Here is a 25249-nt window from a genome sequence, read left to right as displayed (position 1 = left end):
TAGGCACAGTCCTTGTACCCCCGCGCGTGTTTTTCTTCATATTTAAACACGTTTATCTGAATAAACAATAAGTCGAACCCTTTAAAATTTGAAATGCGTATCAGTCGAGTATCCATTCAAGTTCTGTGTAAATTTTAAGACTTTTTTAAGAAAATCGTTTCGTGCATGAACTACCTTAATTGAATTTGTTATTTTACATTTATTCACATTTCCCTCGGAAGTAATCCCGTTGATGGATATCCGGAGATTTATTAAGAATCTGGTATCACAACCCTCAATCAACTTTTAATGTCATTCAATAAGCGTCATCGAATATACGATGCTCTTCGCAGCCGCTGAAATTCTCATAAATACGGGACCGCGAAACTTTCACCGAACTTCATCGTCATGCGAATAAACATCAATCCATACACGGAACATTCTTTCATTTTGTTTTTTTTTCATTTTCATATCAAGTAACCTGCAGATGACCCACGCTCGTTTTTAGCAACATTAAAAATGCGTGCACATTTAGTAAATAAATTTTGCAAAAGAACGACGAATGATCGAAATTAACTGTGAAAAACAACTCGAAAAAACGAATTTATTTAAATGAAAAAAATTTGTTTTATTTACTCGCCAAGATGGTAAATTATGTAGGACGATCAGGATTTCGTTTTTCGACTTCCAGGTCAGTGATTTTGACTTCCTTTTCAGCATCATCGTTGACATCGTGAAATTGTTGAGTGCCAGTTTTAACGACTCGCCGATCACGAATCATAGTGACATTTTGACGTCCTTGCTGAAGAGATTCGAGATAAAAGCGTCGCCATTTGAGAGCATCGGAATCGACATTTTCGGTCCAATTGGTCCAATCCCGTCTGGTAATTGGTCGATTGCTCAGACCTTCGGCTTCTCTGATAGTATTTTGTATCCAATTGGACCAGTCATTGGCGGCGTTGGAAACAAAACTGATCCAGCTGGTCCATTCCCGAACTTCCGTTGATTCGACAGTCGCGGGATATTGCTCGACGAAATTCGTTTCGGACTCGGTCAGAATATTCCTCAACCAAATTGCTATTTTTCCGGACATCACTTCGAGCACGTCTTTCGTCACCGGAGAGAGCGGGCCTGGCTTCTCTTCCCGCACGATGTTCGAGCATTTCTCATAGACTGCCCGGTGTATGCGATTGGTGATTAGATCATCTCCACGGTTTTCTTCGTTGTTCTCAATAGCGTTATAAATCGTGTGAAATATCTTGTCGAAAGTAACGAAAGGCGTGTCGGTACGAAACTTCTTGTCGAACACATCATCGCCGAGTGGATACTCTTTGGGTTTTTTCTTCTCCAATTTTTTCTCTGATTCGTCCGCCCCATCGGAAAGTCTTCTCGAAGTGTCGAGAATCTTTCTTCGTTCTTCGTCTGTTTCGGACAGTTTGGCTTCTTCCCGAGGTTCACTCGTTGGAACTGCAAGCGCAGAAACTTCCGGGATCTTTTTCAGTTCTTCGATCTTTGACTCTGCTTCTGGCGTCGATCCCGGTCTCGATCGAGGCACTTCCGGTCTTGTATCCGCTAATTCTGGTATCGGTTCTGTCATTTCCGGTCTCGTTTGAGGCTCCCCGCTTACTGCTGAGGGCTCCTCTGGTCTCGCTTCTTCCGCCGGTTCTCGTCCCAATGCAATCACTTCCGGTTTCGTCTCAGCCTCTACCGGTACGGTAGCTAATTTCGTAGATGGCACCGCCATTCTTTCAGCTTGAGCTCCAATTTCCGTTATTCCTTCGTTACCGATCGCGACTGTTGGAGTCTCTTGGTCCTTGCCGGGCACTGCTATCGTGCTGGCCGCCACTTCCGGTTGCGTTTCTGCAATCTCTTGTTCGTGGCCCAGTATTGGAACGGCGGCAAAAACTTTATCAGTTTCGGCTTCGACTGCCTTCGGCTTTTCTTCGGCAATCGACGTTTGTGGAACTTGTTGCATTTCATCCAACTGCATCGCCGTATCCGCAGCGACTTCCGGTGCGAGTGCAAGCGTTTCTGGCGGTTCCGATGCTTTTTCTGATGCATCCATTTTGACGCTTTCAGATTTCGGTTCCGTTGGTTTCTTGTCGTTGCTCGACGTTTTCTCTTTTGATCGCATTGCGTCCGTTTTCGGGAGTTCAATCTCCACTTCCGGTACTTCAGTTTCTACAGCGATAGGTTCTCTCGTGGCTGACAATGCTGACGCAGCATCCACGCTAATGGGAATTGCCTCCGGGTCGACCATAGTTTTTGGGACTTCAGGCGATCCAACGTCGTCCAAGTGTTTTCGTTCTTGATCATCAATCCGTTGAGCCTCCGGTGGGATTCCTTCATCGATTTTCTTCGGAATTTCGTCTTCTCGTATTTCAGTAGCTTCGGTTGGCTGAACCGGGAAATCCTCCGCGCCAAGACCTTTTTCTTTCCCTTCTATTTTTTCCGGCTCGAAGCCATCGATTTTTTCACTTTTCTCGTCCGTCTTGAGCCGCTCATCGTCGCCTCTCGTGGCCTCCAGTCCTTTTTCATCTTCACTCGTAATCTTCTCGCCGTCCTTCTCATCGGGAGGTTTTCCCGACGTTACATCCCTCGGACTCCCTTCAGCCGGTTCTTTCATCGGAGTTTTTTTTTCCTCAATTCCTTGAGATTCTCCTGTTCGCGCGTCGTAGAATTTCTCGGAATCACTGCTCTTCCTTTTTCCATCGTCGAAGCTCTCCTTTTCCGACTCCCCGCTCCCTTTCTTCGGTGGCGTTCCTTTGGAGCCTTTATCCTCGTCGTCTTTTCTATTTTTATCTTTACTCGGTCGGAAACCCCACGAACGGGAGACCGGTCTTTTCTCAGGTTTTTCCTCTGTTCCGTCCTCCGGTTTCGGAGCATCGTCCGGCCTCTCGTCGTCGTCGTCGTCGTCGTCGTCGTCGTCATCCCATTTCGTTGGATAATCATCTCCCGAATCGTCCTCACTCTCCTCCTCGCTTTCCTCAGCTTTTTCTTTTTTCCTTCTTTCACACTCTTCCTCCAATTCTGCTTTACGAGTTTCCGCGACTTCGAACAAAACCCCCGAGACCCAAGAGCCAATCACGTCCGCCAGAAATCTCATTTGCTGAGATTTCCGGTCCTCACCGTTGATCGACTCGTACTCGAGTAAATATCCCAAACGCTTCATTATCACGCCCGCAATGTCCTTGAATTCTTCACGAGGTATCGGACATTCCCACTCGAGCATACTTTTCACAAAACTCTCCGCCATCGCATATTGACAATTGACCGCATCTCTGTCGAACGGAGACACACTTCCGGGTATTCCCGTCTCCAGATTCTTCGATTTTCCACTCCCGCATTTCGACTTGCTCTTTTTACCCTTGGGACATTTCTTCTTCGAAGTTTCTTTGTCGTGAAACATTTTTTCTGCTTGTCTGGTTGTGAAATCAGAAAACTTTCGTTATTTCATTGTATTCACCCACATTTTTTATAACACTCGTACTGAGGAACATATTTGGGTTGAAAAATTCATTTATTTAGTTTGACACGATCTTTTTCTTACAAGGAAAGGTTCTCTGCTGACGTCCTTCGATTTTGATGAAATTTAAATATGTTATTCTACATCAAAATCTAAAAGACACGTATTTTTTTTTATCGGCGGAAAAACGTTTCTAGGGGTTGAAATCACCCTTCAAAGTTGAGACCTCCGAGGGGTACTTTTCAGGTTTCACCTATTTTCACCTGAGATAATAGAATGCACCCAAATGGATAATTATCTTAATGATAAACGATGAAAAATGCAACTGGTTTCATATCGGAGGGTTGCATAGGAAAAAAGTTATAGGGGTTGAAATTCACAAAATCGTTATAACAAAAAAAGTATTGCACCTATCTCGATGAACTTAATTGCATTTCGAAGAGGGCAAAAAAATAGTAGATACGGGTTTTTGCGTTTTTCTCGCAAATCAAGTTAAGGGGGTGAACTACCCCTATATATGTTTACATCAAATCTCAATAAAACGGCAGTAATTTTTTGTTTTCCTTATTTCCTCTGGTCGTGATACGTTTTTCCTTATTGATAATTCTGACTGATTTATATTTGGCAATGAGATAACACAGGCATACGATGAGAGCTTACACATATTCGTTTCGGTAGATAAGACCAAGATTTGGGATGACGCATAGAAAAATTGCGTAGTCAAGTAAAAAAAAAAGAGAGCGTACAATATGCTTATATCTTTTATTGATAATATGTCAACAGCAATAAATAGAAGCGAATATATAATCGTATGCTCTATTAGCCGTTGTAAGTACTGCAGTAATGATAGTCATCGAAAAAGTGTTTAAAACATAGCGACTTTTTACACCAGGAACAGCGAACAATAGCAACATTTTCACATCCTGAAACTTCACAATGTGAGTTGCAAGAATCTCCAAATGCAAAGTCTACAGGATTTTCAAAATTGGCTGGTTTTTCTTCAATATAACCACTTTTGTACCAAGAATATTTGAAAAGATCGATATAACGTGGTGACGACAGTTGGTTATGAACGAGGGACTGCAGCTTTATGATATTATTTCTCAAATGCAAATCAATATTATAATTCATCAATAGACAAGTATCAGAAAAATGTCTAACAAAATTTTTCCATACTCGGAATCTAAAAACATCGAGGGGTTGGATTTTTCCGGTAGTTCCTTTAGGTATAATCATTACTTTGACATCTCTATTTGAAGGTTTTACATCAAGTACAGCTTAGGGGCAGTGTCCAGTCCAAGAATCAATCAGTAATAAAGATTTTGAACCAATTTTCGGGAAAAACACATGCTGCAACCAAATTTTGAAATGATCTGAAATTAGAAAAACGTATTTTTTTCATTCGAAAAAATATCTATACACAAACAGTGGGTGTAATTTATACCTGAAGTAAGCTTCCCAGACTTGGATACTTCTATGTACACATTATCTGGTCTGAAAAGCGTTTTCTCCACTATTGGACCAATCTTGCCGGTTGGTTCTTTTAAAACCAAAAATAGAGGAGATAGCAGTTTGCCGTCAGCTGATATAGTCGGCTGAATCGTATAACTGTGGGTCGTAGATGAGACTGATTGTACAAGACATTATACTTGCTTTTCTCCTTCGATTGCTAAAGTTCTTCCGGAATGCATTTCTAGCTGGAAGCCACTCTGATCTGCGTTGAATGTATTTGACAATTTGTATGTTGCAATATTTTGCTTTACGTCAAAGACAAATTTTTGAATTTGTTGTTCCAAGATTTCTCCATCTTCAATTGTTTTGGATGTAATGAACTTATTAATTTTTCTCGATACGATACGATGAGCCGCTTTAAATGATTTTATCCACTTAGGAGATGCTTTGAAACGAAAATCAGAATGCCCTATTTCTTTTTGAGCATGTAAGGCCCATTTTTTCAAATCGGAATCGTGCACTATTAAACCAGCATCCACAGCAGCTTTGAAATTTTCCAAAGTGTAACTACAAATTCGTGCTAATTTTTCTTTGTACGTCCCACCCTTGTTCGAATTGTGTGCCCACCGCTGCAACTGTCGTATAGATTGCACTCTCTTGAACTTTTGTTTAACACTGCCCAGACTTAAATTTCCTTTCTTCCCGCTGCGCCAATACTGAACGGCCCTTAATTTGTACTCGTAAGATAAATCTTCGTCATCACGAGTGCATGTATCAGGCGGAAGTTCTGGTTCATGCAAGGCGTTTGCCCACTCCTTATCTTCAACAATTTCCATTTCCCAATCCTTGAACGGTTCTTCAAAATCCAAAGAATTTTCTTCTACCATTTCAAAACCACTGTATTCGTTCATTGCAGTCAACAAAATATTTTCAAAGTTTTCTTTCAACTGTATTTCATCGTTATTCACTGGCGAATCCGGTAAATGCATGACTTCAAAAGTTGCGAGAAGCATTCTAATAACGTTCAAAGGATTTATCTTCATTTTGATTAATACTTGCAACTTCGTTTTAAATAGTCTCGAATTGTAAGGCACTTCTTTCGTGTAGAATAAAAATAACCGACTGTGGTGAATATATTCCGCGATCGCAGTTTTATCACTGCTTCCGCGTCGTATTTCAAATCTAATTTTGGGAGCGAGTCACAGACTGAACAGAGATGACTTCCAAATAACACCGTCAAGTAAAGGGACGGGGGGGGGGGGAGTTGATGATAACTTGAATTGATGATAACTATAGAAATGTGTCAATATTTACCGAATTTTTGTGAAAAACATAAGGAATAGATATTTTTGGAATTTGTCTTGGGGGTTATTCAATATTAACTAATAAAAAAAATTGTTATCTGTAGAAGTTATCCCATCAGTAATTTTTGGCGGGAAAAAGTGAATTCTTTCAAACTATGGATGTGATAGAATTTTCAACCGAAAAATTTGATGTTCTCGCATTTTTCTTGCTCAATTAGGTAAAATCCATTGTTTAAATAAATTTTGAATAGAATCTTCTAAGTATAACTAGAAGAGTCAGATTGCCTTCAAATGAAAAATAAACCATAAGGATTGGACGCATACTTTAGGTTCTATAACTTTCACTAGTTATGAAAATGTAATTTCGAGAAAAATCTATCCATCATTTAAGATGTAAATATTGAAAATGTGAAGGAAAAACGTATCACGACCAGAAGAAATAAGGAAAACAAAAAATTACTGCCGTTTTATTGAGATTTGATGTAAGCATATATAGGGGTAGTTCACCCCCTTAACTTGATTTGCGAGAAAAACGCAAAAACCCGTATCTACTATTTTTTTGCCCTCTTCGAAATGCAATTAAGTTCATCGAGATAGGTGCAATACTTTTTTTGTTATAACGATTTTGTGAATTTCAACCCCTATAACTTTTTTCCTATGCAACCCTCCGATATGAAACCAGTTGCATTTTTCATCGTTTATCATTAAGATAATTATCCATTTGGGTGCATTCTATTATCTCAGGTGAAAATAGGTGAAACCTGAAAAGTACCCCTCGGAGGTCTCAACTTTGAAGGGTGATTTCAACCCCTAGAAACGTTTTTCCGCCGATAAAAAAAAATACGTGTCTTTTAGATTTTGATGTAGAATAACATATTTAAATTTCATCAAAATCGAAGGACGTCAGCAGAGAACCTTTCCTTGTTAGTGCGGTGTTGACCTCAGGAGAGTGTTCATCATTCCTAATGATTTTTCGGGAGACCCGGATACTTTTTTATTGAAAATTTGTCTCAAGCTAGATCATGCCAGATTATTACTCCCTAATTAAAGATATTATCACTTTGAATTAATGTCAGAGTTATTAATTCCAAATTGTGAATACATTTTTTCAACTTATCTTTAAGCGAATGAAATTACAAGCCATTAGTTAAGGAGTTTCGGTACAGGCGATACAATGTTGCCATGCTAATCCATGCTAAAAAAATTTAAAAATTCAAAAAGTTCAGAATTTTATAAAATTTGGTGAACATATTCTTTAGTGCCAAATTTGACGACACAAATTTTTTAAGATTTTTCTTCTACACAGTTATCGAGTAATTGATCACTAAAGTTTACGTGTATAAGCATAGCGTTTCCATATATATAGGTATACATTCCGGGCATGAGAAATCTGCTTTAATGCGTAATTACTCGATAACTAAGTAGAAGAAAATTTTGAAAAAATTTGAGTTTTCGCACTTGATGTTGAAGAACATTATCACCAAATTTCATCAATTTCTTAATATTTTGACTTCTGTACTGAAACTCCTTAATCGGGGATCCGTCACTGACCGAACCCAAAATTTCGTTCGTCCTTGGCGAAAATACTACACTTTTTTACGTCAAAAATCGCATTAGAAAGCGTGAAGGGAAAACACAACGGGAAATGAATCAAGAAAAAAGTTTTAATAAAAAGACAGGAGTCTGTGACAGGAATGGGCCAAGCCAAGAAGAAACAAAATGCCGAAATAAGCAAATGCGAGGCTACCAATTCGCTCATTTCAACAATTTCGTTCAATCTTTAACGCAATATATCTTTGTTACTAGTAAGACAATCTCCTCGAATTTTTTCCCAGATCTTCATTATCTACTTCATTGTTATTTTGTACTTTTTCATAAACTTTGTATTCGTTATTTGGAGAGATAAACGATTTTTTAGGCATAGTCCGTGAACCCCCGCGTGTGTTTTTCTTCATATTTAAACACGTTTGTCTGAATAAGCAATAAGTCGAACCCTTTAAAATTTGAAATGCGTGTCAGTCGAGTATCCATTTAAGCTCTGTGTAAATTTCAAGACTTTCGTGCACGAGCTACCTTAATTTGTGAATATAAAAGGAGAATTGATTACTCTGGAGTGAGACAAGTCTCGGTTTCGAGCCTTTGGATCAATCTGTCGACCATTTCGATTGGCAAAATACCAGCCTTGGCTTGCAGAGTATTCAACAAGCGTTGTTTCGGGGGCTGGCCAAGTTCGATGAATCGAGCCGAAGGCGGAATCACTCTTCTCGTAACTTGTTTTTTAAGACACGGTGACGGACATCTTGGACTGAAATTGAGTTGGAAAATCGAGCGTAAAGGATTTCACGAATTTTCTTGGGAACTATCCAAGACTCTGAAGATTTTCTAGTCTCCACTGAACCATTTTGTTTACCTGGGCTTCGCGAGGATTTCGAGCCATTCTTTTTTGGATATGCAGTGCCGGGGAACAGGTTTCAATCTCGGCAAAACGCATGGCTTTTCGTACACCCAAACTTTTATGGTTTTTGGCTCTTTTTTCTTAATTTTAGCTTCCCTGGCTCGACAACATTCACCTTCCGATTTTTCCTGGTGCGAATTTTTTCAACGACCCATTAGAAAACCAGTTTTTCAAACTCATTGCATTTCAGTTTAAGGGCTCAACTATTCTAAAGTACTGAAAAAATATTTATATTCGATCGAAAAACCACTTTTTTCCTAACGAAATCGATATATTGCATACAAAAAGGTGCATCTGCAAAACAGTTTTTTGGTAAAAGCCATTTGCTTTTACGTCTCAAAATAAAACAAAATTGTCCCTCGAAAGTTAACCAAAGTGCTCTTCACCGTGGTCAATTGGTTTGAAATTTTTTTTTTTTTAATTCATTCTTTGTCAAATGGCAGAAGTTAATGTAGTAAAGGATTCTACTTTTTTCTTTCCACTGATGAAAAAAAAATAAAAAATTAACAAAAACTGATGAATTGTGGAAAAATGTTTGGTTTCGAGTTTCAGCCAAGTCGATCGTGTCTGTTTGAAAATTCAGTGCTTTCCGTTTTCGTCTTGGGAATAAGTGATTTTATTAAATTTCTGTACGAGTTCAGGATGATTCTTCGAAATGTTTCACGAGTAAAAAAAGATCTCATTTCAGTGGAAAATTGTTAATCTCTACTCATTTTTGAATATTATTCGATGGAATAATTTTGAAATATTTCAAAACCGATTTTCAAATTAATTTTGAAAAATCGTTTTTCCATTTCACTTTTCTTCCCTTTATTCATGCAATCTCATACAATCGATATAACTTTCCGAATTTCGTTTCCCATTCGGTTTGGTTTGGTTTTAAAATACCTTGAGTTTTTTTTTAGGCGGTGGTTGACAGTGGTGCTGTTTTTTCCGAGTCTCAGGAAGCTTCGTGGGTTCTCCAGAATCCTCGTCGACGGCTCCTTTTTTAAGTTCTCCTTCGACCGGAGTCGCTTTTCTGACGTCCTCGGGCTCATCTTCGTTGTCCTCCATAGCTTAGGAAATCGCTTTTTTTCAAATTATTTTCGTATTTTTTTTCTTTTTTTTTTTTATCGTGTATGTATCAGTAAATTTTGGGTCCGAAAGGGAATTTTTATTAATATTTCATAATTCAAAATACATAACGAAATTTCGTAGTCAAAAGTTATTGAAGTTGAATTTTGGACTGACGTTTCGCCAAATACGTTTTCGAGACTGCGGCTGCATTTTGTTTTTTTTCCACATGAAGTCGACGACAAAATTTGGAATTCAATTGACTAACGATTTGATTTTTTATTGAGGATTTGGATCGTATACAAAAAGGCGTCCGTTATCCGATTATTTTTCGGTTCTATAATTTTTCGATGGATCCGTGAGATTTAAAAAAATGCAACTTACTGACATACGATAAGCCGGTATTCTTACGACTGGGAATGCAAAAGTTTAAAAATAACGCCGCTGCGGGGCGCCACGAGTCGAAATTATAAACGGAATAAGGTGAGCGGGGCAGCGGGGATATTCCCCACTCGGTTTGTAAATCGATCGATCATACTGGGAGTTGCTGTGTGCTCGATTCGCGGGGAACAAAACGTTTTTCTTCTGTATAGCTGCACGTAGAGTTCTCTTCGAAAAAAAGAAGAGAGTCTAAACGGGATTGTTTTGTTATTATTGTGTATTCGTACGTGTAAATGTACGCGAAGTGTATAATGGAAGCGTATAATGAGTGTTTTATAATTTCAATGAGTAAATTATGAAATTAAACCCACATAAAAATGGGTTCTCGTGTTTTGTTATATGCCCAACGACGGGGGATAATTGCCGCACAGATGTTCACGGATACGTATGAAATGTGTCGTTGACGTGACTATGTGACATCGGAAACGAGGGAGAGGGTGAGAGAAAAGAGTGAAATTAAAAGTGACAAATACGGAACAGTGGCAGATAAGAAAAAACATCCAGAACGGTCTTCGATTAAGAAAGAGAACGAATGACTATGATGAGATAACGAACCGAGAATGAGATACAGCAGCAGTGACCTCCTCGGTTATGCAGTCCTCACGCTCACTTTGCATCTCAATCGTAAGTACACAATTTTCTCTCACCTCTTCCTTGACTCCCAACATCCTACATACATCTTTATCTGAAACGACTTCGTTTCCAATTATCTTCAAACGATGATTGGAAAAAAAACATACAAAGAAAAAGAAAATAACAAAAAGAAGAAATATAGTGCATCCTGGGATTGATCGAGAGCCCTCGTTTCTCCATCGAAAGTAGGACACTCTGGTAGAACAGCTGATACGCTAGTTTTTTCGTTAAAAAAAACATTCGCGCGTTTCATCTCTCTTTTCTTTTCTTTCATCATTTCCCTTTCTTTGTTCATCTCCGTTTCTGTCTTGCTGTCTACCATCTTTTTTTTTGTAGTCCCGCGCTCTGCTGTTGCCCACCCGATATCATCCATTGTTGTTGCACGCGGGCGGGCGTTACCGAATGACAGCACCACAAAATTGATGTTCAAAATCTACGCTTATATAATTATAATTCCACGCTTCTTCGTGTTCTTCCATCAAATTAACATAATTTTCTGTTAAAATATATAACTCAACGACGTTTACCCGTGACAATAAAAACTCAAACGTCAACCAAAGATATTACGTATAAAAGACTGACGTCGGTAATTCTTTTTCTTTCAAACTCGAATGATTTATTTAAATATTTTGTACTTCGTACTTTTGTATCATGTGCTCAACTTTTCTCCCAAAAAATTCAAATCTACAATATTTTTAAATTGTTATTGATAATTGGCCCTAAATCAAATTGAATTTAAAAAATTTTTCACAAATCTACTATAGTTATTGATCAATTGATATTGATTGTGAATACGAATTTTATATATTTTCCTTCAACAGAACACGTCGAAGCGGCGTGCAAAGACTCTCACGGCCAAACATACAACACAGGAGTTTATTATGTGCCAGGACCGGAGCCTTGCACACTCTGTGTTTGTGACCATGGCAATCCGAAATGGTGCAAAGCCGTCATTTGTCAATTGCCGGAGGTAAGATTTACTTCTTTGTTATAAAATGGCAAAAGTCCCTTTTTTGAGTATACGAGCATAAAAGTTCTCTGTGATTTCTACAAAATATTGCATACTGGAAGTTCCCTTATTAAGCTCAAAACAAAGAGGAAAAATTTTTATGAGCAGAGTGGTAATATTTAAAAAATTTGACTTTTATCAATTTTCTTGTATTTCTGTCAATTTTTGCTCGTTACTCCCCAAACAAAAAAACGTTTTCCCTTTTAATCAGAAATCTATGCAGAAACAAGGTTGCAAGTCCTTTCGATTTGGCACTGCGTGCTGCGAATTCATCTGCTTGGATGACGGTCTCTCTTCTGTGACCAACGACAAGATCGATGGAAACGGAGGAAACTCTACGGATCTGAGTGCCAACTATGATTGGGGGCTCAGACTCGGCGCCAGCTGCATCACCACTATTTTCTCATTGAGTCTTTTATTTTTCCTCGTCCATCGTTTAAGACAGAGAAAAATCAGAGGTACGTTTCCTTTTTATCCTTAAAAATATCCCATTGGGATCGAATTAGTAAGAGAAAAATTTCATAAACTTTTAATTTGTACTCCTCATTTTCTTGCTGCTATATCAATATCAATATAATACAATGAGCATTTTTTATCTTGAGTTAGATAAACAAAAACTATTCCAACTCCAAAAAGAATTGACTCGGAATCCCAGTGAAACAGGGAGACAGACAAGCTTTTGCTTCTTTCTAAAAAATTCCATATTATAAATAAAGATGTAAATCATTTTGGGTTAAAAAATAACTCAAAAATGTATTCTGTCAAAGACACCGACCTAGTATTCACAATTGTAGAAGGAAAACAAGAAGCAGAATTTTTTGTTCCTCCCCCTCCTCCTTGATGAAAAATAAGCATGACCAAAGTTTGCGTAGCAGGAAGGCAGAGTCGTCAATTGGCAGAGGATCAGCGGAGTTTAGGAAGTATGGGTTACCTGGAGAGAGGAGGATTGCCCCGAGGAATGCAGTTGGACGATATGGCGTGCGGAGGTGGTTATCCATTGTGGAAGCCACCAGGAAATTATTTTCCACGTGGTGAAGCGCCGCCACCGTATGAGGAAGCAGTGGCAGCAGCGCGTGCGGAGCAAGCGTTGTTGACAATGAGTCCACACGCGTTATCGCCTCTGAATTTGTCGAACCAATATTTAACGGCGCACAATAGTCACGCGAGTGTATCCTTGGTGAATACTGGACAAACTGGTTTGCCAGCGAGTTCACCGACACCCTCAAGCCACGCAGTACCGAGCACGTCGCCCTCGATATCGTCGTCGGGAAGACCGCTCAGTGCTCCGAATGTTCACGCTAATTTTCATTCCCCAAATCCGAGCGATACTCTTAATCAGGGAATTTACAATGGCGCAACGACTACGAGTTTTACAATGGGTTCGAGCACCTACGAAAATTTGCCAAATCCCATTACCATGAGCATTACTCCTCAACATTCTTGCCTCGAATCTCAAGAGCATCAACAACAAATGCAACAGTCACAGCAGCTACAACAACAGCAACAACAACAGCAGCAGCAACAACAACAACAACAACAGCAACAACAACAAAAACAGCAACAGCCACAAAAACAGCAACAGCCACAAAATCAACAGCAACAACGAAATAATGGCTTACAACTCGCCATTCCACAGTCGAAAACTTATCACACTACGCTACCGAGACAAGGCACGGCTTTTACGATTTCTGCAACTTTGCCGAGCTCTAGTGTTTCTACTCATCGTACCATTCCACGCACTTTAACCACGAGCGGCAATTTACGACTCAGACGAGATTTCATGGCCCATCAACAAGTACCACCGCTCTTTGGTACTCCATCGAGAAATCTTTCGCCAGGAAGATCCCCTAGATCTGCACCCCCTATCATGCCCAGCAACGATCAACATTCCGTCAGATCAGATGCTTTTTATGAGGACATGGTACACGGACCACCCTCTGCACCTCCACAACTCGAAGGCAAACCCATCGATCTTCCCACCACGTCCTTAAATCATTTTGATGTTAAGGTACTTCTATTACTAAAATATTTATCGTTTTTCATGAATGAAGCACAGTGAATTAGTTTTTGAACGAATTCTGACTCGACACATTGAATTATTTTCATTCGGACTCATTTTTCACCGTCAAAAATGTCTACCCCACCGTAGCATTATTGAATTTTCCTTTTCATTTAAAAGCTCACCTCTTCAGTTTTTCAAAAATTTGAAATTTCCAATGATTTTTCAAAACCCTTCATTTTTGCGACGTACGAAAAAATACATAGGGTCAAATCCTAATTTTTTTTTTTCAATGAAAATCGTCCGAAGCGCTACCCATGGCAGGCGAAGTAGTTTATTCCGGTTAAAATGAAATTAAATTATCGCATTGATAAACGACTAATAGCATTATTTTTATTACAGCCTCCGTTACTCGCGAGCGGTGATAGTCAACAAGACGGTAGTTTTGATTCGGTGACGTGTACTTGCAGCATGCAAGCATTGCCGACGATTCACGATGACGCTGATGATTACAGAAGTGAATGCGAGAATTGTAAGAGCGCAACGGGCTCTCGTTATTATTTGGACAACGAGGACGAACTCGTTACTTCGCCCCACGAAACAATGACCTTACACAGAAGACCTGAGGAAACTGCCGCAAACGTTACGCCACAGTATTACAGAACTTCCCTAACACTGCCAACAAGTACTCGTCAACGTACGAGGTAACGAATTATCAAACTGCAATTCACAAGTTACGAAAAATTATCATTAATATTTTGGCAAAAATCAATCAATTTATTAGCGCTAAAACTGAATACGAAATTTGAAAATCATATTAAAAACAATAATAACGAATTGATTTGAACGGCTCAACTTTGATTCGAAAATTGATGAAAAATAAAACTAAAATTGGCTTGATTCATTTATACAATGATAAAATGCAGTGAGATTCTAATATCGCTCAAAAATATCGATGATAAAATTTTTTTTTCCAGAAGCACAGGAACTCGTGGTAATTGGTTCAGTTCAATGCCAGAAAGTTCCACAGAATCTTCAGACGAGGATTAAAAAGCACAAGAAAACATCATCTCTTTAGAGAAAGGTGTAGCTGATGCCAAAACTTACCGGATAAACAGCGACAATGAAACGGTACCATATCGAATGAATGAAAAAATTTCGACTGGGTCGTTCCACCTCGGCGGTTCCTCTAGCGAACAAAAACAATTTTATCAAGAGACTCGGTTCGTAATTTGTTGAACCAAGTCGATAATTTCCGTGAATGAAACGCGACATTGAGAGCACTCTTTTTCTCTTATTCTCTCTTACTCTCAATCTGTCTTTTTTCATCTTTGGACTGTTTTCCCATGAAAACAATTAATATCGTCAATGAATATTTGTGATAACAGTTTCGAAGTGATCGATTGAAGTTCATTCAATTGACTCTTCAATGATCGAACTATTTTAATTATATACACCTATCATTGAACAAACGAGTGCCAAACACGTGTTTCATTTGTTAATCATATAAATCGTTACCACGGTTCAATGACCACTAATCTGTTTTAATTCTTTCGTTACTCGCTACTGATTTATCGCATCACGATTACATGTCGATATATGTGTATTGAAGTAACGAGCGAGTAACGAGTATCGGTCGATACATTTTTTGGTCATCTCTGCTGTACAGCCAGTAAATCGTTTTAACTACCGATGAATTCTACGGCTTGAATTCCTAATCATATTTACGTTTATCTCCGAGTATTATCTGGGACATTGTTATCGTGAGATATTTCACGAACATTATCAAATTTTTTCACTTACTTAATTTTCTCTTTCCATACAATATTCTTCAAGGAATATTCAAAAACAATCAATTTTTACTCTTCGTAATTTTTTATATTTTTGAGTTGATGAAAAAACATTCAATCAATTCATTAATTTGAACGATTCAATAAAAATTGTTCGTTACTTTTTACTACACGATAGTTGCTAGAAAAAAAATTGAACTCATTGTTACGTTTTTTAAATATTTTTTTACGCCTATTTTTGTTAGTAAGTTTTACATAATATAAGTTTTAAAAAACGATATATCATGAATGATATACTGTGTATTAAGATAGTCCAAAAAAAACATTTTCTATTTTTCTTTCTGGTCTTATTATATCAAAAGTTTCTAGTAGGTATAACAAAAATTCTTCTGCAAGGGCAGCTCCATATTTTTATTCTACCAGACGCTCAACGGATTTTCGTTTTTCCATATGAATAACAAGTAAAACAAAAAATTTTCCCATTTTCTTTGAATAAAACTTGAAAAAAATTTCCCACAAGTTCAATGAAGATGTTTTTTAGGAAATTAAATTCTCTACAAAAAAAGCTCTGATGTGATTTTCTCATAAACCTAATGGGTTATCAGACTATGAGTACGAGTAACTAAGTCAAATCTAATCGTATATAATTCAAGAACACATTTTCTACTCCACTGGACTTTATTGTATAATTTATATATTGCTTTTATCCTGCGAATATTACCCAAAGAAGAGAAGTAACTCGAGAATTATGGTGTTAAGGATAACATTTCAAGAGAGAAGAACGTTTCAATTTGTGATTTTAAATGCATTCATATTTTCGGAAATTTCTTTTTTAAATCTATAAGAAAATTAAAAAAAATAGTATATTGTGTACCAAGGAGCTAAAATCGAACTTAACTCTGAGCGCGATGTTGTGTGTCAGTACGAGTCGTGTAAAAGTGCCTACTTAAGGTCCCACAGATACGCTAGAAAAAGTGAAGAAAACGTAGTTGCGTTATATCACATTTTTTTGTTCAATGTCAATGAGTTAAAAATTATGAGTTAAAACTCTTTTCTATCTTGAAATTTTATCCTAAACTCCATAATTCTGGAGTTACGCCGCTTTTTTTTTGAAATTTTGAAATAAAAAATGTCAAAGATATATTCTGAAATAATTATAGCAAGTGCATTATGAACCCAGAAAATTGTTGGTCCTCATGGCATTTCCCATGAACCTTCATAGTTTTTGAGATACGTTACAATTTCTGAAACTCCTTGTTTTTAGCTTAAATCAGAATTACTTTTCTGAAAAAAATCGTACGATACTTTCTAGTAAATAAAACTGAAGCTTTTATAACCCCTTGAAAACAGACAAGGAGAAAAAAGTTCCCACAAGATAGATGGACAGTTTAGGAATGCCGAAAATTTGTTGAAAACCGGCTCTGCTTGGAAGGACGTGCCAGAAAAAAAAACTCGTAAAAAATATTACGAGGTGGCAAAAGGAAGCTCAATTTGTCCACTTCAAAATTACTTTTATTGAATTTGATTCCGTTGATATTTGACTGAGCTATCACACTTTTACTGGGAGCAGACATTTCGATAGGTAAACCCAAATTCCTGAGCAAGAGCGTATATTAGAGGATATAGTTATGAAGCATTTACGTAAGTTTAATAAAAACTTACGTAAGAGCTTTTTCGTAGAGAATTTAATTTCCTACAAAAAAAGTGTCCTTTAAAATTCTGGAACAAATTTTTTGAATAATTTTATTTGAAGAAAATGGAAAAAAAAAAATTTCGCGTGTTTATATGAAAAAACGAAGCTCCGTTGAGCGTCTCGTAGAATCAAAATATGAAGCTGCCCTTGCAGGAGAATTTTTATATCTCCTAAAAACTTTTGAAATGATAGGAAAAAAACTCCTTTTTTTTGGACCACCTCACTGTGTATTTTCTGTTTGGATAATGAATTTTAAAAATTGCAAATTCAAATGATTATTTTTATCAGAATCTGGAGCGAAATTGAACTTGGAGCGACGAAGCCGAAAAAAGACAAAAAAATAAAACGAAAGTTTCGATTTCTAACAATCATTTATATCTCGTGAAAGTTCACGATTAATCATTATTTTTCCCGATTTAAGATTTTGTACGATATTTCTCATAAGTCTCGTAACTAGGATGGCTAGTCATTGATAAGGAAAAAACAACAAGGATTTCGTGTGCTCCGTTACGTATTGAAATGAGTATAAAAATAGTAAAGGTACGTTCAATGGATGTGATGGCAAAAAACGAAAATATCGTCAAACAAAATGCACAACAAAAAATCAAAATAGCCAATGAATTTAATTGAAAGATTAAAAATTATCACTAATATCGTACAGTATTTTCAAAATGGCACTCTCAGAAAAAAAATGTGGGAGATCGATTGATTTTTTTCCCTCATTTTTTTCAATTTTCGTAGCTTTTGTTTGGTGGTACAAGCCGCTGAGAAGCGTATTCGAAGCAAAAATTGCGCACAAATATACACGGAATATTCTCAAGTTGCCAAAGAATGTAAAGAAAAGTAAGATAGAAGAAAGGTTGAGCGTAGCGAAACAAGGGAAAGAAAACTAAAGAGCTCAATGTACATCGTTAGAAATCACGAGAACTATAATGTGTTCCGTAGTCTCGTAAAAAGAGAAGAGATTTGAAAAAATTTTAAAAATATAAAAAAAAAGCAGAACGAACGTCGTAATCTATCGCTAGAGAAAGAAAAAATGAAAAGAAGACAATTAAAATAAAATCATCGTTTACAAACGACGTAATATCGTAGATTCTATTGACAGTGAAACAAATAACTGAACTCGATAGTCTACCAAAAGAATTTAAAAGACCCACTTACGAATATGATTTGTATTGATCAGCTTTCCAAAGAAAGACGATTGTACTCCGTTATGATCCTAAAATATGTGTATATACGTGAAAATGTTTAACATTATCTTTATTTTTTCAAAAAACTACGTTATAAATAACGATTAATTTTACGATTATTTTTTCATTATTCTTTTGGGGAGAAAAAATGTCGAGATTGTGATATTCTCGTCAACGCTCGATTCTCCGTTGTCCCATTTGTACATACAGAATTTTACATTCCAGAAAAAAAAGGAAACAAAAAAAAACAATACCAAACAAAATATACGTGGGAGTACAAGAAATTTGTCCTTAATTCAAGGTTATCGTTAAGTTTACGAATATCAATAATTGACAAATTCTAAACTAGCGCAGTATTATTTATGGCTCCGGCAGGGTTTTCCTCTCTTAAATCGTTTTTTATTTTACAAATATTCCAACAGACAATGCGACAGTGCATTGACGACTTTTCCCCTTCGAGAAAAACGTCTTCGATACGATAAACCATAGACAATTAATAAACGAAGAAAAACATAATAATAATAATAATAATAATAATAAAATAATGATAATAAAAATAAGAAAATCATCAAAATACGCTGATTATTGATCGTAGATAATGGAAAACGAAATAGTTGCACTTCCATTTTTACAATAATCACCAATCACACCTTCTATCCGCTACCGAAAAAAAATTGTCATAGTTTATGAAACTCAAAGTTATATTCATGTGGAAGAAAAACAAACCCAAACAAACTAGTAAAAATAATCAATATTCCGGCGAAACTAAGCAGAGTTGAAAACAAGAAATCAAACAAATTGTAATGACGAAACACAATCCGAACAATGTAATTCACTGTTTTCGAACAATTAATAACACCCGTGTCAAGCATCGAGGGGTTAATCGATTGAAAGATCACTGCTCGACAAGAAACCAAAAACATTGTTTTTCGATTATTCTCCATTTTCATCAAGTTTGTGACAAAATTACGATTCCGTTCATCGACGAACGTTGAAGTTGATTGTTCAACCCAACTCATAAGCGGTAATTGTGCAAAAAAGCATTGTTTATCTCTATCATAATTGACGAATTGTTCAAAGATTACACAAACCTCGACTGCGCACAATAATTTATTCCATTGTTTGACGAAAATCATTACAACGTTGAATTTTCCAGCAGCACACATATAAAGAACCAAAGTTAATGGGTAAACTTACAAGAAAATAAAACACGTTTGTACGACCGATACTAAAAATGCTAGCGTTAAAATGCAACACGGACACGGAAACACGTAGAGAGGGTGTCAGCTCGACCCAGTGCTACTCTCTACTGTGTCAACTGTGCCGATGCTGCTGATGCTGCGATACTCGCTGAGTACAGGAAAGCAAAAAGAATAAAATTCCAAATCCTCCTGACCGATCAAAAGTTGTGAACATGTACTACAGAGGCTGTAAAGGTGCAACTAAACGGTCGGAAAATCCAAGAAAACCACCTCCATCAGAACCATCGAAACAAAAACTTGTGTATGATACCTCTAGTAACAATGAAACGACCACGAACAAGCGCACAAGAAACAAAAAACGCCGAGCCCGATTATCGGATGACGAAGATGACGATGGAAAAGAGAAAGAAATGAAACAGCTCAACGAGTATCGCAGCATCAGCAAACTTTGTTGTAACATTTTTCTTAGACGAGTGAGTTCTTGTTTCAATACAATTCGAATCGCCGATGGCCGACAACTGCTGAGACGCTGCGACTGTATCACCAGGACTTGTTTCCAATTTTACTGACATCTTTGTATCTGGACTATCGTCGATAATCCAGATACAAAGCTCCAGGCACAGCTAGGTGCTGCTGACACGGTTGGGCATTTTGCACAGGGTACAGTTACTACGCTTGGAGAGTTAAACAATAGCGAGTTACGCGGCACAGTTGACACAGTAGAGAGTAGCTCTGGGTCGAGCTGACACCCTGCCAACACGTATATACATTTATCTCACGAATTAACAAGATGACTTACCCTTAGCAACAAATCGCTGTAATATATAAACTGTAGCATGAAGAAAGAACGATATTTGCCGACGTTTTAACCACTCGAAGTACGAAGGAATAAAAAGAAAGATAAGAACGACGAGAATTTTATTTATATCGATGACTCATATGTGTAATATACGAATAAATGAATATTTACTTCATATTTATGAATTACATTTTTTTGTTAATTTCTTTTTTATATTTGAGAAGAGGGGCGAACGCCATAAAATTTCAATAGTGCGATTATTGAATTCAAATGAAGAAAGCAATTCAGAACAGAAGAAATGAATGATTTTGAATTTTGCATTTGGTTGGTGCACAAGAGTATTCTTTACTTTTTTTTTATCATTTCAACTCAAATTTAAACAAAACAAAAATATGCAGACGAATCAGAAAATTGGTAAACCTAGAAGGAATACAAATTTCGATACTTTTCTCCAAGGGTGCGAATTTCAATATTGTGCTGATAAAAAATGAAAGAAATCCGATGTTCTTACCAAATGAGACGTTGAGTAATGTGAGCGTGTATGATTGAATGTTGCAACGTAACAAAAATTAATCGTAAAGTCTATCACATTATCGCTTATTTAAGAGACATTCTTCGATTTATTAAAAGATATAAGTATTATAAATTTTAATACAGAATAACAATATTCTCGATTTTTCAAACACTAAACACCAATTTTGGTTTTCCATTGGTACACATGGTTTTTTTTCTATTTTTTCAAGTCGGTTTTCATTTTGTTCGTTAATCGATGGAACGAGATCATTTCTATTTATAATTCTCATAAATTTTTTTTCTAATAAAAGCTAACACGAGGAACTCAGAGGATAATCTTGTACTCTGACCTGAAAATATGTGAAGTAAAGAAAAATGGAAATATTGCTATTCTCGTATAGAATGATTAAAGTTAATTAAATTCTGTGTACCTGCCGTCGGCGCCCGCTTCTTTCCTGTTTAAAATTCTCGAGAAGAAAACAAAGTAACGAACCCTTGAGAATAATAGACTTTCAGGTAAAACGAATAAGGCGAAAGATTATTTCGAATGATTAAATCGATCGATCGATCGCCGTTTTTGAGCAATCTATTGCGATACACTTTTCAGCGAATTCCTTCTCTAGTTCTACTGCATAATTGTGTATCGATATATCCCAATACCCTCCGACGCGAGTACGAATGAGTTTATCAAAAAATTTCACGGCTGTGCTTAACCTCAACCTCGCGTAACATCTCAACGAAGCAGAAAAAAAAACGAACATGCATAGAAAAGGGGGAAAAAGGAGAAAAAATGTCTCGTAAATAAGCGTGAAAATGTAACATTAAAATTACCAAAGTGTCGAACACTTTTTTATGTGTGTTTTTGTTTCTATCTCATTCGACTGCTACTTTTGGCAGAGTAAATTTGATATGAATTTGGTAAACGTTGAATTGTTATTCGGATGCAATTCGATACGAAGACGTTTTTATATCATTCGTTTCCGATATCTTCTTCGTCCATTTAGGACACGCGACCAATTATTCGAGAGAACTATCAACAAAAACAGTTGCCGAATAATAAACAAAGAGAATATAATCAGAGACAAATGAAGGAAAGAGATCAATTGCACTTTCGACCCGAATTTTCATCCGAACAAAATAGTTATCACAAAATGATATTATTATTGAAGAAACGCTTAACGACAAAACAAACAAACGATGAGAAACATTATTTCTTACGAAATATATCGATACGATATTATTGTTCGTTATGTAATATTCGTTATTAATTATCGTCACAGTCCAATGGTGTTATTCACGCACAATTATTGGCAAAAGTATGTATCGACAGAAAATTATAAAAATATATTCCATTATTTTTAACGTAAACAATCGACTATTCGCGAACCTGTGTTCATCTTCATAGTCCTTTTTTCCTTTTCCTCATACTTTTTTTTTCTTTTCAATTTATTAAAAGTTACTTCCATATTGACGTCAAGTAATGCAGATTAGATTTTATAACCGCGCATATAAAATTAAAAAATTGATTGAATGGATGTGCCTGCCGTTGAACTGTTCTCCTTGACACATTTTTCTTATAAATCATTCAGAAACTTTCTCGCAAAAAAACCTTCTATTCTATCTCATGCATGTGGAAGATCGTGTCTATAATTCTCTATGCTGAGCAACGTAGATATGTGAACTTTGCGGGTTGGAGTAATCGATTTTCCCATGAGTTCTGTATTTCTTGTTTTTATTTTTAAGCTTCCTTTCACAAATAGTCAGGTAAAGCTCGATACAGCGACAAACGCGTCGCGTAACGTGAAAAAGAAAACCAGTAAAGTTTTCAGAAAAAAAGCTTTCGCATACAAATTTAATTGCGGACCTAATAATGTCACAAATATTGAAAAATTCGTTGGAAATTAGGCACTGTCAATCCGAAGGTCGAATGAATTTAATTCGAAAATAAAGCGTGTTCGCATATTCCTCTTTATATCTGAGGAAATGTGTATTCGATACACGCTTCTTCATGCCGAAAATCATTCGCGTTAATGCCATAGACCTTGGAAGTGACGTTCCCAACCGCAACGAGATCCATACTCCCAGTACCATCTTCCACCGGAAGAGTTGTCCTTTTGATCTCGCAAGATGACACGTCTCTGTCGAGCCACTGTAAAACATTTGAATTGCGAACGGTCCAGAATATCTTTTTATTGACGACAGCGAGACTGACGGGTTGTCCGGCACCCGAACACGAAAAATCAACATGAGTGCTCGAGGGTGTAAAGCGCATGACGGAAAAACTTTCGATCTTGCCGGTTCCCTCGTCCGCATAGAATAATCTCATTGAACACAGATCATAAGCTAATGATATTTTAGGACCGATCAAATTCGACACAACAGTCGTCGTTTTAGACTCAGTTGATCTTAGCCCGACCCAATCGATTCGGTATTTTGCAGTAGCCGACTTGAAAACAACAAAAGCTCCTTCGTATCCGGGAATTCGTCCAGGAGCCACCGCCTGTTTTTTTCAGTGATTAATAACAGGCTAAAACTTCGTGAGACGGTTCCGTTTGACGAAACGCCCAAGATTTTCCTCTGTGAAAATTCTCGATAGAGGTAGCTAATTTAATGCGCAGCTGCAAAACATGTCGGTTTGGTGGGGTGTCGAAATTGTCTTACTAACAGAAAGTTTTTCATTGAAATTTTAAGATATTTATATTATGAATTCGGAAAAACAATTGTCCTACAAAATGGATGGTTTTTTTTTGAGCGTCCTCCACTCCGAACATGTTGAAATAACGAGGCCATAAAAATGATTCATAACTAGCTGATTTTTTGTATGCAGCTTTATAAATATTGTTATAATGGAATGGCCACATAGTCCTACAAATTTAGTGGTACGATTTTTCAGTCCGACGCTTGGAAGTTGTCAATTCTACGGTAACTCTTTTTTCATTAATAACCGGAGGACAAAAAAACCACAGCATCAGTTAGTGGATTTTTAGCGTAAATCGAACAGTGTCCTACCAAAAAATGGGTATGTATCGCTAGTCCTACAATAAATATTAAAAATATACATAATTAATTCGTAGCTGTAGTTTCGGTAATTGGGGACACATGTATTCGCAAGCATGATCATTACATTTTTTGAAATGAGGCGAATTGAGTTGTTTGAACTTGATTTGTCAATATAAAACTAAAAAAATACAATTATAAAATTAAATTATAAATTAATTTCAATTCAATCGTCGTCAGATTCCGATGTTGATGATTCGTCACTTGTACCTCGCACATCATCTTCATCTTCGTCACGATCGCCACAGGAAATGTCATCAGATTCTGTAACAAAATATTTAAGAAAATTCAAAAATTGCAGTTTAATAATCGGTACGTAAGAAAAGCAATAAAGAGTACCTTGAACCTCAGAAGTCAGTTCTCCAAGAGATGGACTGTGGGGGCCATCAAACCAATAACAATGGTATTTTTCATCAATCAATGCCCATCCGCAATCCTCCGGATTTTTATCGGTGGGACTGCGCATGTGTGCATTACACCATATACCGCTGATGTACGATGTCCGTTTCATCTGCTATAATAGCTCTTGTTTTGTTGGTGGCAAAACTGAGGGATCGTATCCGACGACTTTTTTTTTTACAAGTTTCTCATCTGGACTGTTGCATTTATAGCCTCTTTCAAATAACTCGTACCGTCCTTTGTTGACATCATTTTTAGTTTTTAACGTATACAATCTGCACACGTACTCTTCCAGAACCCGGAATATCTCGCTGGATTGTGTCAACTCGCCACGCTCGCTGTGCAGTTGTAAAAATGCATCTTGGAATTTCTGATTTTTTTTTTAAATATCGAAAGGTCTCTTTTTTCCTTTACGGTAAAACGCAGGGTTGTAGTCATTCCCCGTGAAAATATGGCAAATAGCAAGCGACCGCGATAACTGGTCTCCAAGCTTGGCATAAATTGCGTTGATGTCCAAGTACAATTTTTTTTTTCCTGTGCTGAAATCAACAATTATTTGGACATTTTCTTTTAAGTATTTGTAATTTGCCAACATTATCGCGGGTATATCTGAATCTGTACAGTGGACCTGCACGCGATAATTTCTGTTGAACTGACAAATGTGGAAAATGATTTTGGTGTCTGCTTCCTCGTGATAACACGTGAGATTGTTGTCGATCACTTTTTGATTTTGTTTTCTTCAGACACCTCATAAACGTAACATTTATCGTAATTCAGTTTGATAGTTTTACCTTTGATTAAAAGCGCCATTTCGT

The 25249-nt window shown here is 36.9% G+C and overlaps 2 protein-coding genes across 4 annotated transcripts; one reads left to right on the top strand and one right to left on the bottom strand.

Moving 5' to 3' along the window:
* Window positions 1-547: 547 nt before the first annotated feature.
* On the bottom strand, window positions 548-10170 carry LOC122412381 (uncharacterized). The gene is made up of 5 exons (XM_043421853.1): window positions 10094-10170; window positions 9545-9723; window positions 8612-8784; window positions 8309-8506; window positions 548-3401 (listed from the first exon to the last, which is right to left on the bottom strand). The coding sequence occupies exons 2-5, from the start codon at window positions 9707-9709 to the stop codon at window positions 632-634; spliced, it is 3306 nt and encodes a 1101-aa protein (XP_043277788.1). The 5' UTR covers window positions 9710-9723; window positions 10094-10170; the 3' UTR covers window positions 548-631.
* Window positions 10171-10257: 87 nt separating this feature from the next.
* Window positions 10258-22346, top strand: LOC122411987 (homeotic protein female sterile-like). 3 transcript variants are annotated; one of them, XM_043421163.1, is made up of 6 exons: window positions 10258-10774; window positions 11605-11753; window positions 12016-12250; window positions 12668-13800; window positions 14194-14495; window positions 14769-22346. In XM_043421163.1, the coding sequence occupies exons 1-6, from the start codon at window positions 10711-10713 to the stop codon at window positions 14839-14841; spliced, it is 1956 nt and encodes a 651-aa protein (XP_043277098.1). In that variant the 5' UTR covers window positions 10258-10710; the 3' UTR covers window positions 14842-22346. The 3 variants fall into 3 exon arrangements, with proteins under 3 accessions (XP_043277098.1, XP_043277099.1, XP_043277097.1); XM_043421164.1 differs by having other exon boundaries at window positions 12665-13800; window positions 14772-22346; XM_043421162.1 differs by having other exon boundaries at window positions 12665-13800.
* Window positions 22347-25249: the final 2903 nt, after the last annotated feature.

Source organism: Venturia canescens, chromosome 6, assembly GCF_019457755.1.
Source record: "Venturia canescens isolate UGA chromosome 6, ASM1945775v1, whole genome shotgun sequence".
NCBI lineage: Eukaryota > Metazoa > Arthropoda > Insecta > Hymenoptera > Ichneumonidae > Venturia > Venturia canescens.
Note: the sequence above shows the minus strand (reverse complement) of the source record. Positions and strands in the feature narration are given on the sequence as shown.

Coding starts and splice junctions, on each gene's coding strand:
- LOC122412381 (XM_043421853.1), bottom strand. CDS start 9,709: ATGGAGGACAACGAAGATGAGCCCGAGGACGTCAGAAAAGCGACTCCG. Junction 8,507..8,611: donor GAAATCCTCGCGAAGCCCAG/GTAAACAAAATG, acceptor ACTCAATTTCAG/TCCAAGATGTCCGTCACCGT. Junction 3,402..8,308: donor GAGACTTGTCTCACTCCAGA/GTAATCAATTCT, acceptor TTTCACAACCAG/ACAAGCAGAAAAAATGTTTC.
- LOC122411987 (XM_043421162.1), top strand. CDS start 10,711: ATGAGATACAGCAGCAGTGACCTCCTCGGTTATGCAGTCCTCACGCTC. Junction 10,775..11,604: donor GCTCACTTTGCATCTCAATC/GTAAGTACACAA, acceptor TTCCTTCAACAG/AACACGTCGAAGCGGCGTGC. Junction 13,801..14,193: donor TAAATCATTTTGATGTTAAG/GTACTTCTATTA, acceptor TTTTTATTACAG/CCTCCGTTACTCGCGAGCGG.